Here is a 14,619-nt window from a genome sequence, read left to right on the forward strand (position 1 = left end):
CAACCCTCCTTATGTCTGTAACCACCTGCAGCCCCTACAACCTTCCCTATCTCTGTCACCTCCTCCAGCCCCTACAACCCTCCCCACCTCTAGAACCTCCTCCAACCCCTGCAACCCTCCCTATCTCTGTAACCTCCTCCAGCCCCTACAACCCTCCCTATCTCTGTCACCTCCTCCAGCCCCTACAACCCTCCCCACCTCTAGAACCTCCTCCAGCCCCTACAACCCTCCCCACCTCTAGAACCTCCTCCAACCCCTGCAACCCTCCCTATCTCTGTAACCTCCGTGAGCCCCTACAACCCCCGCCCCCCCCCTATCTCTTTAGGGTAACGATGACTCGCTCTGTAACTCAGAGTCGCTGTTTGTACAGCGGGTGAGGCTATTAAGTGGTGTATATATTGTTATACACCTTCTATTGTCTGTCCTCCAGCAACGTTGTTTTTGTGGTTGGTCAGTTAATACAGGGACAAAGTGTCTCCCCCTCACCTGGATCCTAACCAACCATTTTGTTCGACTTCCTTAAGCCATGAAATGTGTGTCTCAATGTTGTGTGTCTGACAGCGTAGACAGTTTGTGGAAGAGAATTCCTGTTCTCAGAGTTTTCAAACATCCTGCAATGCATCAAGCTGCATGTTCACAGACCGCCTGCGAGGAACAGCTCGGACCAGGTGCCAAGCCCCCTCACTGGCACCTCCAGCACCCCAGCGAGGCCTGGCCTGGGGATCTCCGGACAGTTCAGAGGGATTGAGAGTCCATGGGGCTCAGCTCAGACCTCAGCCGGAGTCACTGGGTTCAGTCCTGGATCCCCCCACTCCACCACCCACCCCCCCCACCCCCCCTCCTCAGGGAGGGTAGATTGTCCTCGGAGGGGGTGCAGAGCAGAGTCACCGGAACGATCCCGGGGCTGAAAGGGTTAAACTCCGAGGGCTTGGGCCCCCCTGAGTCTCGAAGATTAAGGTGTGACTGAATCAAGGTGTTTTCCATGATTAACGGATTTGATAGTGTCGGATTTCAGCGTCTGAGCGACTCTGTCCCTCGTGCATTTTCTTTGTCTTTTCCAGGTTAAGTCTTCACAGTGAAGATGAATATTTTCTCATCCCCAATCCTGATCTTTCTCTGTGCCAGAGGAATCGTCAGCTTCCAACCTCTAAACAGCAGAGGTAGCATCACTCACAGGGACATCACCAGGAAGGGCGCTCTGCGGGTCACCTACAGAATGTTCCAGCAAATCCCCAACTTCCAGGGCATGACCCTCCCTCCCGGCTCCATCAGGGTGAGTGACTATGTCTCACTGGGTAGTGGAGGGCGTGGGGGTGGGGGGGTCGGGGGCACCTCTGTCCATGACCATCGCTGACCGGTCAGTCTGAGTGAGGGATGAGGCGTTGGCAGAGCATCTCACAGGAACCTGTGTCCAACCCGGGCCCCAGCGCTCACTCAAACCAGAAACCCTCCCAAACTTCACCCCCTTCAAACCCAGCGCTCCCCTACACTCAACAGCAAGGTCACAAGGTGAGGTTTGATGGGTCAGTGTAGAGTGAGCTTTACTCTGTATCTAACCCCGTGCTGTACCTGTCCTGGGAGTGTGTGATGGGGACAGTGTAGAGGGAGATTTACTCTGTATCTAACCCCGTGCTGTACCCGTCCTGGGAGTGTTTGATGGGGACAGTGTAGAGGGAGATTTACTCTGTATCTAACCCCATGCTGTACCTGTCCTGGGAGTGTTTGATGGGGACAGTGTAGAGGGAGATTTACTCTGTATCTAACCCCATGCTGTACCTGTCCTGGGAGTGTTTGATGGGGACAGTGTAGAGGGAGATTTACTCTGTATCTAACCCCGTGCTATACCTGTCCTGGGAGTGTTTTTCGCTGATATCTATCTCAATCCTTTGCTTTTTCAGGATGAGGAGCTGACGGCTGAGAATCTGTTCCAGGTGTATTATGGAGGGGCCATTTCCCCCTCCCAGTTCAGTCAGGTACTTGAGGATATGGCCATTCACAATGCTGCTGTTGATGTGCTCTACGCCTTCTCATCCAAGCGACACTTTGACTCCGAGATGCTGCTAGAAGGAAAGGAGAAGATTCTGGAGCTGCTGGAGTGTGTCGTCCGGAACATTCAGCAGGAGCATTTCAAATCCGCTCAGAAAAGCATGGGCCGTCTGCTGCACACCCTTCAGGTAGGCCGGAGAGTTCCTGGGAAACATTCCCCTACTTTCCAGCCCCCTCGCCTGGACCCGGATTTTTCCCATTCACGTTTCTCTGGGAGGGGATGGTCTCCAAGGGGGTGGACTCCATGGGGGTTGTCTCCATGGGGGTTGTCTCCAGGGGGATGGTCTCCAGGGTGATGGTCTCCAGGGGGATGGTCTCCAGGGGGATGTTCTCCAGGGGGATGGTCTCCAGGGTGATGGTCTCCAGGGGGGTGGTCTCCAGGGTGATGGTCTCCAGGGGGGTGGTCTCCATGGGTGTGGTCTCCAGGTGGGTTGTCTCCAGGGGGGATGGTCTCCAGGGTGATGGTCTCCAGGGGGATGGTCTCCAGGGGGTGGTCTCCAGGGGGGTGGTCTCCATGGGGGTGGTCTCCAGGTGGGTTGTCTCCAGGGGGGATGGTCTCCAGGGTGATGGTCTCCAGGGGGATGGTCTCCAGGGGGATGGTCTCCAGGGGGGATGGTCTCCAGGGGTGTGGTCTCCAGGGGGATGATCTGGACATTATCTTCCCAAGAGGCACTTGTGTCAGTGCAGGTAGAGGGAACGATTGGATATTGCACCATGAATGGATTCACAATTAACCCATCACCTCGGAGAGAGAGACACAGAGACACAGAGAGAGTGTGTGAGAGAGAGAGAGTGAGAGAGAGAGAGTGAGAGAGAATGAGAGAGAGAGAGAGAGTGAGAGAGAGAGAGAGAGATTGAGAGAGAGAAACAGAGAGAGCGAGAGAGAGAGAGCGAGAGAGAGAGAGAGAGAGACAGAGAGAGAGAAAGCGCGGTGTCGATTTACCAGAATGAGACCAGGACTCCAAGGGTTAAATTACGAGGAGAGATTAAACACAAACTAGGCTCGGATTCCCCGGAATTTAGAAGGTTCCGGGGGGAGTTGATTGAAGGTTTGAAGATATTAGGGGGGAACGGATAGGGGTCGATAGAGGGAAAGTCTTTCCGCAGGTTGGAAGGGGGGGAGACTGGGACTAGGGGACAGAGTCTAAAAACGAGAGGCCGACCTTTCAGGAGTGAAATGAGGGGCAGAATATGACGATGATGGGAGGCGATGCTGGGTGTACACTCACACAATATATGGTGGGCTGGGCGCCTGCCAGAGTTAGCTGCACTCACGCCGATAATTAAAAGGCCCATTAAAGCCATTAACAATCTAATTAAATTCAGATTCACACAGCCGACCAGCCCCATGGTGGACAGGCAGGTGAAAAGGCCAAACGGACTTTACGTTTTATGGGAAGCCCTGTCCACGGGCGGGACAGGCTTTCCAAACGCAAATAAACGTCAAATAAATACTTTATTTCGGAATTAAAAACATGTCCGAGCTCATGTGACAGGGGCACATGAGGGGGAGTGAGGCTCTCTGTCACGCTCAGGCTCGAGGGGGCTGAATGGGCCTCCTCCTGGTCCTGTGTAACAGGCTCGAGGGGGCTGAATGGGTCTCCTCCTGTTCCTGTGTAACAGGACTCGAGAGGGGCTGAATGGGCCTCCTCCTGTTCCTGTGTGACAGACTCGAGAGGGGCTGAATGGGCCTCCTCCTGTTCCTGTGTTGAATTAACCATTTTTCTAACGCCCACCTTTGTTTCCCAGGATTTTTACAGCCACAGCAACTGGGTTGAGTTGGGCTTCAAAAAACCAAACAGCAACATCATCATTCCAGACGGAGATATCGGACCAACAGCAGGTAGGAGACTCGACTGAATCACATTGACTCTCACTGGGGTAACGTCACACTGGAACAGGAGGAGGCTCATTCAGCCCCCTCGAGCCTGTTACACAGGAACAGGAGGAGGCCATTCAGCCCCCTCGAGCCTGTTACACAGGAACAGGAGGCCCATTCAGCCCCCTCGAGCCTGTTACACAGGAACAGGAGGAGGCCCATTCAGCCCCCTCGAGCCTGTTACACAGGAACAGGAGGAGGCCATTCAGCCCCCTCGAGTCCTGTTACACAGGAACAGGAGGAGGCCCATTCAGCCTCCATTCAATTAGACCGTGACTGACCTGTATCTGAACTCCATCTACCCAGTTTGGCATATTGTATACCTTGTAGATTAATTTACAGTTTATTTGTGTTTTAAGACAGGTGAAACACGGTTTTTGTTTGATTTCGAGATTTATTTTGTGGGCTGGGTGCCGGTAAGTCTGGAGGCTCTGTTGGTATAACATCCATTGTCACAATCGTAGTAGTGACGAGATGGGTTGCCAAGGGGTTCGTGGTTTACTGAATTTATTAAAAGAAAAAGGGACATAAGGTACAGAAAGAAACGGTGCCTCTTTCCTAGAAGTGGGAGTGTGGGGACGCACAGAGATACAGGGGAAGACAGGGGGAACAGTTCACTCGGTGCGCGTCTATCAGAGAGTGAAGGCAGAAGTCCTAAGCTCCCTTCCCCCAATAAGAAATCCTGCGAGACTGAGGGAAACTGAATCTGAAACAGAAACCAAAAACTAGCTGCAGAAACTTAGCAGGTCCGACAGCGTCTCCGGAGAGGGGTGAGGTGAACATTTCGAGTCCGTGTGACTCTTCAGCAGAACTCTGAAGCGAAGTGGAAATGGGATTAACGTCGCACTGCTTAAGGGAGGGGGGGGCAGTTCCTGCAGCCCTGAAGAACGTTCACCCGGACTCGAAACGTTAACCCTCCCCCTCTCTCTCTCCGCAGAAGCTGCCGGACCTGCTGAGATTTTCCAGCCTTTTGTTTTTTGGGTTCATTGTCTTTGCTGGGGCCTCGAAGGTTAGGGGAACTCGTGCGTTTGCTCTGAAGTTAAAGTCCTCGGGAGTTTAGATTGTGGAGTGTTTTTTGGGGCGGGGGTGGATGTCTCAGGGAGAGATACCAGCTGGTGGGAAAAGCATCTGGTGAGCGCTCAGAAATCACCGGTTTGTGACCAGGTCCAGCCTCAGCAAGAAGCCATGGAGCTGGGAGAGCGGGTAAACTTTCACTGGGGTTTTTGTGTCCGTAAGGGTTGCTGACAAATCATTGCCTGGTGTTCGTAATGAAATCTTTCCCACCTTTCTGCCTGGCGGGCCACGGTTCATTTCTCTCGTTTACTGAGCGTTTGATGCTTTGCGTTAACAGTGTACAGTCAGACTCTTGTGAATGTGTTCGGTACCTGACCTGCACGGTTCCTGGGAAAATAAGCTGATGTTAGAATCGAGCAAACCGAGTTTCACTCTGGGATTGGACTTGTCCAGTTACAAGATCGGCTGGGGTCATGACACCATCTTGGGTCCGTGACCCTTAACCCCCAACCCCACCACCCCCCCCCCCCCCCCCCCGACCCAACAAAAATCTCTCGATCTCAGTGTGGAAATGTTCAGTTGACCCCTCCCAGTCTCGACAGCTTTTTCTGGGGGAGAGACAGTTCCAGATTTCCACCCCCACCCCCACCCCCCAACTTTGTGTGAGGAAGTGCTTCCTGACATCACCCCCTGAACGGTCTGGCTCGGGTTTTAAGGTTCTGCCCCCTTGTTCTGGACTCTTCCCCCTCCACCCACCACCAGAGGAGATAGTTTCTCTCCGTCGACCCCTATCGAACCCTCGGATCATCTTAAACCCCCTCGATTTAGGTCACCCCTTAATCTTCGAGACTCGGAGGGGAACACAAGCCGGGTCCTGTGTGACCCTGTCCTCGGGATTTAACCCTTTTCAGCCCCGGGATCGTTCCGGTGACTCTGCTCTGCACCCCCTCCGAGGACAATCTACCCTCCCTGAGGAGAAGGGGGGGGGGGTCCAGGACTGAACCCAGTGACCCCCGGATGGGGCCTGAGCTGAGATTTATAAAAGCGAGGGGATATTCAGAACCTAGGGGTCTGATTCTGCACTTTGAGCTCAGGATTTAACCCTTGTGTGTCTCACAGCAAAGGACGAGAGGACATGCAGGGACTGCGAAACAGATGTTTGTCACAATAATATCCTCGAAAGCATCCAGTCCAGGAATGTTCTCACCACCGGTTACTTTAACGTCCTGCCCTTTGGAAAGCCCAGGGGTGAGTATATGAAGGGAGGGGGATGTTAGGTCAATGAAGCCTAAAACACCAAACTGTTCAAATTTCAATCAACTCTGGACTCCGATACCCAGAATCGTGTCCCCCCCCGCAGCCCTGAACCAAAATCCCGCAGCCGCTGGAAACCCGAAATAAAAACGGAAAACACCGGAATCGGGTACGTGCGTCACTCACTCCTAGTTGCCCTTGTTCGGGGTGTGGGGGGGGGTTGCAGTTAAGGGTCAACCACATTGTCGTGGGTCTGGACCAGACCAATTAAGGGCAGCAAGTTTCCCAAAGGACATCAGCGAACCAGATGGGTTTTTTAAACAATCGTCATTGTTGGGCTTTCAATTCCAGATTTTTTTTATTGAATTCAAATTCCACCATCTGCTGGGAGTGAGGATTTGAATCTGGGCCCCCAGAGCATTCCCCAGCATTAGCCAGCCCAGCGACAATACCACTGCACCATCGCCTCCTCCTGCTGGAGTGCGGGGTAGGTACACCCACCGTGCTGTTAGGGAGAGAAGGGTTTACATTTCTGTACAGGCGATAGGGGGACTTTCTGAAGATACTCAGCAGGTCTGGCAGCATCTGCAGACAGCGGAACAGAGCTAACATCTCAGGTCGAGGAGCTTTCATAGGCCGTCACCCCTCAGCTCCCTCTTTCCTGAAGACCGGTTCAAACAGGAGTGTAAAAACTGAGCAAAATGTTTGGTCATTTTGGCCTAAACAAAATTGTGGAAATATATTTCAAAGATATGGAATTGTCTGTGAATCCATATTCCTGTGAACACCTGATGGGCACCCCACCCACAAACATTCACTCCCTCCACCACCGACGCACAGTAGCAGCAGTGTGTGTACCATCTACAAGATGCACTGCAGCAACTCACCAAGGCTCCTTCGACAGCACCTTCCAAACCCACGACCTCTACCATCTAGAAGGACAAGGGCAGCAGACACATGGGGAACACCACCACCTGGAAGTTCCCCTCCAAGTCACTCACCATCCTGACTTGGAAATATATCGGCTGTTCCTTCACTGTCGCTGGGTCAAAATCCTGGAACTCCCTCCCTAACAGCGCTGTGGGTGTACCTACACCACATGGACAAAATCCTGGAACTCCCTCCCTAACAGCGCTGTGGGTGTACCTACACCACAGGGACAAAATCCTGGAACCCCCTCCCTAACAGCACTGTGGGTGTACCTACACCACACGGACAAAATCCTGGAACTCCCTCCCTAACAGCGCCGTGGGTGTACCTACACCACACGGGTCAAAATCCTGGAACTCCCTCCCTAACAGCACTGTGGGTGTACCTACACCACAGGGACAAAATCCTGGAACTCCCGTCCTAACAGCGCTGTGGGTGTACCTACACCACACGGACAAAATCCTGGAACTCCCTCCCTAACAGCGCTGTGGGTGTACCTACACCACACGGACAAAATCCTGGAACTCCCTCCCTAACAGCGCTGTGGGTGTACCTACACCACATGGACAAAATCCTGGAACTCCCTCCCTAACAGCGCTGTGGGTGTACCTACACCACAGGGACAAAATCCTGGAACTCCCTCCCTAACAGCACTGTGGGTGTACCTACACCACAGGGACAAAATCCTGGAACTCCTTCCCTAACAGCGCTGTGGGTGTACCTACACCACAGGGACAAAATCCTGGAACCCCCTCCCTAACAGCACTGTGGGTGTACCTACACCACAGGGACAAAATCCTGGAACTCCCTCCCTAACAGCGCTGTGGGTGTACCTACACCACACGGGTCAAAATCCTGGAACTCCCTCATTAACAGCACTGTGGGTGTACCTACACCACACGGACAAAATCCTGGAACTCCCTCCCTAACAGCACTGTGGGTGTACCTACACCACACGGACAAAATCCTGGAACTCCCTCCCTAACAGCACTGTGGGTGTACCTACACTACACGGACAAAATCCTGGAACTCCCTCCCTAACAGCACTGTGGGTGTACCTACACCACACGGGGACAAAATCCTGGAACTCCCTCCCTAACAGCGCTGTGGGTGTACCTACACCACACGGGGACAAAATCCTGGAACTCCCTCCCTAACAGCACTGTGGGTGTACCTACACCACACGGACAAAATCCTGGAACTCCCTCCCTAACAGCACTGTGGGTGTACCTACACCACACGGGGACAAAATCCTGGAACTCCCTCCCTAACAGCGCTGTGGGTGTACCTACACCACACGGGACAAAATCCTGGAACTCCCTCCCTAACAGCGCTGTGGGTGTACCTACACCACACGGACAAAATCCTGGAACTCCCTCCCTAACAGCGCTGTGGGTGTACCTACACCACACGGGACAAAATCCTGGAACTCCCTCCCTAACAGCGCTGTGGGTGTACCTACACCACATGGACAAAATCCTGGAACTCCCTCCCTAACAGCGCTGTGGGTGTACCTACACCACACGGACAAAATCCTGGAACTCCCTCCCTAACAGCGCTGTGGGTGTACCTACACCACACGGGACAAAATCCTGGAACTCCCTCCCTAACAGCACTGTGGGTGTACCTACACCACAGGGACAAAATCCTGGAACTCCCTCCCTAACAGCACTGTGGGTGTACCTACACCACAGGGACAAAATCCTGGAACTCCCTCCCTAACAGCGCTGTGAGTGTACCTACACCACACGGGACAAAATCCTGGAACTCCCTCCCTAACAGCGCTGTGAGTGTACCTACACCACATGGACAAAATCCTGGAACTCCCTCCCTAACAGCACTGTGGGTGTACCTACACCACATGGGCAAAATCCTGGAACTCCCTCCGTAACAGCACTGTGGGTGTACCTACACCACATGGGCAAAATCCTGGAACTCCCTCCGTAACAGCACTGTGGGTGTACCTACACCACAGGGGAACAAAATCCTGGAACTCCCTCCCTAACAGCGCTGTGGGTGTACCTACACCACATGGGCAAAATCCTGGAACTCCCTCCGTAACAGCACTGTGGGTGTACCTACACCACAGGGGAACAAAATCCTGGAACTCCCTCCCTAACAGCGCTGTGGGTGTACCTACACCACACGGACAAAATCCTGGAACTCCCTCCCTAACAGCGCTGTGAGTGTACCTACACCACACGGGACAAAATCCTGGAACTCCCTCCCTAACAGCGCTGTGAGTGTACCTACACCACATGGACAAAATCCTGGAACTCCCTCCCTAACAGCACTGTGGGTGTACCAACACCACATGGACAAAATCCGGGAACTCCCTCCCTAACAGCACTGTGGGTGTACCTACACCACATGGGCAAAATCCTGGAACTCCCTCCGTAACAGCGCTGTGGGTGTACCTACACCACAGGGACAAAATCCTGGAACTCCCTCCCTAACAGCGCTGTGGGTGTACCTACATCACATGGGACTGCAGCGGGTCAAGATGGCAGCTCACCCACCACCTTCTCAAGGGGCAATTAGGGATGGGCAATAAATGCTGGGCCCAGCCAGCGAAGCGCACACCCCTGTGAATGTATTTTTAAAAATCGGTCTTGATTTAATACGGACCATGACTCAGTCTCCTGAGAGACAGTGAAATAGGCAGATTGGAATCAAATTCACGTTTAGAGAATTTTAAAAATCTGGAAAATTTGTCACCAGCTCCTCCCAAAGCAAACTGAACCTGGCCCAACAAGATTCAAAACTGAACCTGGCCCAACAAGATTCAAAACCAGACGCTCGGGATTGGCTCAACCTGTTTGACTCATACGAACGGAGGAATGAGGAACAGGAGGAGGCCACTCGGCCCCAATCATTAAGATCACGGCTGATTGGATTGCAAACCTCACCCCCCAGCTTCCCACCTACCAACGTCCCCACCGTAACCCTTCACCTCCCCACACCCCTGCCCCCCACCCCCTCACCCGGTTAATCAAGAGTCCACCTCGCTCGGCCTTAAAAACATTCATAGACTCTGCTTCCACCGCCTCTCGAGGAAGAGGGTTGCAAAGACTCACCACCCTGGGAGAGGAAAAGATGTTGCTCCTCGTCTCCGTTTTGGATGCCGGCTCTCTCCCTCTGGGTTAGATCAATCATATCTCACATTCCGATGACACACACACCCAGTGCAGCAACGTACACCAACCCTCCCACACGCCTGAGACCTTGTCCCCCCTCCTCCAGAGGTCCTGGTCACGTTAACCTTGGTTCCTGGGTTAAGCTGTCCTTGATCGAGGTCAAAGCAACCGCTGGAGGCAACATCGTGGGAGCGTCTGGGTTCATTCGACATTCTCCTCACGATACTCGGGATAAGGCTCGTCTCGAGGCTTCACCTGCAGCTATCTCAGTTGTCCAGTCGCCCTACATCATCGCCGGACCCTCTGTTTCCATTGCTAACCCCCTTACGGGCCAATTGTGGCCGCAGCGATGGGGAGCTTGGCCCCAGCACCAGGCCACAGGCCTCGTTACCCACCCGGGGACACTGAGGGTTACTTCGGAGCAGGATTCGGACGTTCCTACAGGAGAATCAGGGGCAGGGGCTCTCCCCCCCAGCACCCCCCCCCACCCCCCCACTCAGTGGGATGGTGTGGGATCGTGCTGTGCCATTGGAGAAGCAGAAGGAGAGGGGCAGGGGGGAGCAGAGGGACCAGGAGAAGATTTCTTACGGGAGCACTGTGAGTGTGTGAGAGGGGGGAGGTTGACAGTGACGGAGGGGGGAGCAGTGAAGAGGTGGGGGGGGTGGGGGTGGGAGTTGCGGAGAGATGGGGGACGGTGGGGGGAGGGAAGCAGGTAGAGAGGGTGGGTGGGAGGGGGGGTGCTGGAGGTAATTCAGCACTGGGAGACTCTCCGCCCCCCGATATTCCGAAGGTGACCTGTCCTGTCTCACACCCGGTGGGATAGTCCGTTCATCCAAGATTCACCCACCCCCACCCCCACCCCCACCCCCACCCGCACCCCAACCCCACCCCCACCCCCACTCACCCACCCCCACCACCCACCCCCACCCCCACCCCCACCCCCACCCCACTCACCCACCCCCACCCCCACTCATCCACCCCCACCCCCACCCCACCCCCACCCCCACCCCCACCCCACCCCCACCCCCACTCACCCACCCCCACCCCCACCCCCACCCCCACTCCCACCCCACTCACCCACCCCCACCCCCCACCCCCACCCCCACTCCCACACCAACCCCACTCCCACCCCCACCCCCACCCCCACCCCCAACCCCCACCCCCACCCCCACCCCAAACCCCCACCCCAAACCCCCACCCCCACCCCCACTCACCCACCCCCACCCCCACCACCACCCCCACCCCAAACCCCCACCCCCACCCCCACCCCACCCCCACCCCCACCCCAACCCCCACCCCCACCCGCACCCCAACCCCACCCCCACCCCCACTCACCCACCCCCACCACCACCCCCACCCCAAACCCCCACCCCCACCCCAACCCCCACCCCCACCCCCACTCACCCACCCCCACCCCCACCACCACCCCCACCCCCACCCCCACTCACCCCCACTCACCCACCCCCACCCCCACCACCACCCCCACCCCCACCCCCACCCCACCCCCACCCCCCACCCCCACTCACCCACCCCCACTCCCACCCCACCCCCACCCCACTCACCCACCCCCACCCCCACCCCCACCCCCACCCCCACCCCACTCACCCACCCCCACCCCCACTCATCCACCCCCACCCCCACCCCACCCCCACCCCCACCCCCACCCCACTCACCCACCCCCACCCCCACCCCCACCCCCACTCCCACACCAACCCCCACTCCCACCCCCACCCCCACCCCCAACCCCCACCCCCACCCCCACCCCAAACCCCCACCCCCACCCCCACTCACCCACCCCCACCCCCACCACCACCCCCACCCCAAACCCCCACCCCCACCCCCACCCCACCCCCACCCCCACCCCAACCCCCACCCCCACCCCCACTCACCCACCCCCACCCCCACCACCACCCCCACCCCCACCCCCACTCACCCCCACTCACCCACCCCCACCCCCACCACCACCCCCACCCCCACCCCACCCCCACCCCCACCCCCACTCACCCACCCCCACCCCCACCCCAACCCCCACCCCACTCACCCACCCCCACCCCCACCCCCACCCCCCACCCCCACCCCCACTCACCCACCCCCACCACCACCCCCACCCCCACCCCCACCCCACTCACCCACCCCCACCCCCACTCATCCACCCCCACCCCCACCCCCAACCCACCCCCACCCCCACCCCCACCCCACTCACCCACCCCCACCCCCACCCCCACCCCCACCCCCACTCACCCACCCCCACCCCCACCCCAACCCCCAACCCCACTCACCCACCCCCACCACCACCCCCACCCCCACCCCCACCCCCACCCCACTCACCCACCCCCACCCCCACTCATCCACCCCCACCCCCACCCCACCCCCACCCCCACCCCCACCCCACTCACCCACTCCCACCCCCACCCCCACCCCCACTCACCCACCCCCACCACCACCCCCACCCCCACCCCACCCCACTCACCCACCCCCACCCCCACTCATCCACCCCCACCCCCACCCCACCCCCACCCCCACCCCCACCCCCACTCCCACTCCCACACCAACCCCCACCCCCACCCCCACCCCAACCCCCACCCCCACCCCCACCCCCAACCCCCACCCCCACCCGCCACCCCCAACCCCCACCCCCACCCCCACCCCACCCCCACCCCCACCCCAACCCCCACCCCCACCCCCACTCACCCACCCCCACCCCCACCACCACCCCCACCCCCACCCCCACTCACCCACCCCCACCCCCACCCCACCCCCACCCCCACCCCACCCCACCCCCACCCCCACTCACCCACCCCCACCCCCACCCCCACCCCCACCCGCACCCCCAACCCCACCCCCACCCCCACCCCCACTCCCCACCCCCACCCCACCCCACCCCACCCCCACCCCCATCATCCACCCCCACCCCCACCCCAACCCCCACCCCCACCCCCACTCACCCACCCCCACCCCCACCCCCACCCCACTCACCCACCCCCACCCCCACCCCAACCCCCACCCCCACCCCCACTCACACACCCCCACCCCCACCCCATTCACCCACCCCCACCCCCACCCCCACCCCATTCACCCACCCCCACCCCCACCCCCACCCCATTCACTCAACCCCACCCCCACCCCACTCACCCACCCCCACCCCCACCCCACTCACCCACCCCCACCCCCACACCAACCCCCACCCCCACCCCCACCCCACCCCAACCCCCACTCACCCACCCCCACCCCCACTCCCACCCCAACCCCCACCCCACCCCCACCCCCACCCCCACCCCACCCCCACCCCCACCCCCACTCACCCACCCCCACCCCCACCACCACCCCCACCCCCACCCCCACCCCCACTCACCCACCCCCACCCCCACCACCACCCCCACCCCCACCCCACCCCCACCCCCACCCCCACTCACCCACCCCCACCCCCACCCCCACCCCCACCCGCACCCCCAACCCCAACCCCCACCCCCACCCCCACTCACCCACCCCCACCCCCACCCCACTCACCCACCCCCACCCCCACCCCCACCCCCACCCCAATCACCCACCCCCACCCCACTCATCCACCCCCACCCCCACCCCAACCCCCACCCCCACCCCCACTCACCCACCCCCACCCCCACCCCCACCCCACTCACCCACCCCCACCCCCACCCCAACCCCCACCCCCACCCCCACCCCAACCCCCACTCACCCACCCCCACCCCAACCCCCACCCCCACCCCCACCCCCACCCCACCCCCACCACCACCCCCACTCCCACCCCCACCCCACCCGCACCCCCAACCCCACCCCCACCCCACTCACCCACCCCCACCCCCACCCCCACCCCCACCCCACTCACCCACCCCCACCCCCACCCCCACCCCACTCACCCACCCCCACCCCCCACCCCCACCCCATTCACCCACCCCCACCCCCACCCCCACCCCATTCACCCAACCCCACCCCCACCCCACTCACCCACCCCCACCCCCACCCCCACCCCACTCACCCACCCCCACCCCCACCCCCACCCCCACCCCACTCACCCACCCCCACCCCCACCCCATTCACCCAACCCCACCCCCACCCCCACCCCCACCCCCACCCCCACCCCACTCACCCACCCCCACCCCCACTCACCCACCCCAACCCCCACCCCCACCCCCACCCCCACCCCACCCCCACCCCAACTCCCACCCCCACCCCCACTCACCCACCCCCACCCACACCCCCACACCCACCCCCACCCCACTCACCCACCCCCACCCCCACCCCCACTCACCCACCCCCACCCCACCCCCAACCCCACCCCACCCCCACCCCAACCCCCACCCCCACCCCCACCCCACTCACCCACCCCCACCCCCACCCCCA

At 59.4% G+C, this 14,619-nt stretch overlaps 2 protein-coding genes across 2 annotated transcripts in view; both read left to right on the top strand.

Moving 5' to 3' along the window:
* LOC121274065 (amyloid-like protein 2) overlaps nucleotides 1-1,079 on the top strand; it is a 97,264-nt gene extending 96,185 nt beyond the window's left edge. The window contains exon 10 of the mRNA XM_041181203.1: nucleotides 1,062-1,079. Coding sequence (XP_041037137.1) covers nucleotides 1,062-1,079 — 18 coding nt within the window. The remainder of the gene's footprint in view (nucleotides 1-1,061) is intronic.
* Nucleotides 1-14,619, top strand: part of LOC121274066 (von Willebrand factor A domain-containing protein 7-like) — a gene marked incomplete at its 3' end in the record, with an annotated part of 61,273 nt that overhangs the window by 19,129 nt on the left and 27,525 nt on the right. The window contains exons 2-5 of the mRNA XM_041181204.1: nucleotides 1,062-1,273; nucleotides 1,899-2,174; nucleotides 3,796-3,889; nucleotides 6,059-6,187. Of these exons, the coding sequence (XP_041037138.1) occupies nucleotides 1,082-1,273; nucleotides 1,899-2,174; nucleotides 3,796-3,889; nucleotides 6,059-6,187 (691 nt within the window). The remainder of the gene's footprint in view (nucleotides 1-1,061; nucleotides 1,274-1,898; nucleotides 2,175-3,795; nucleotides 3,890-6,058; nucleotides 6,188-14,619) is intronic.

This window comes from Carcharodon carcharias (assembly GCF_017639515.1).
Source record: "Carcharodon carcharias isolate sCarCar2 chromosome 29 unlocalized genomic scaffold, sCarCar2.pri SUPER_29_unloc_23, whole genome shotgun sequence".
NCBI lineage: Eukaryota > Metazoa > Chordata > Chondrichthyes > Lamniformes > Lamnidae > Carcharodon > Carcharodon carcharias.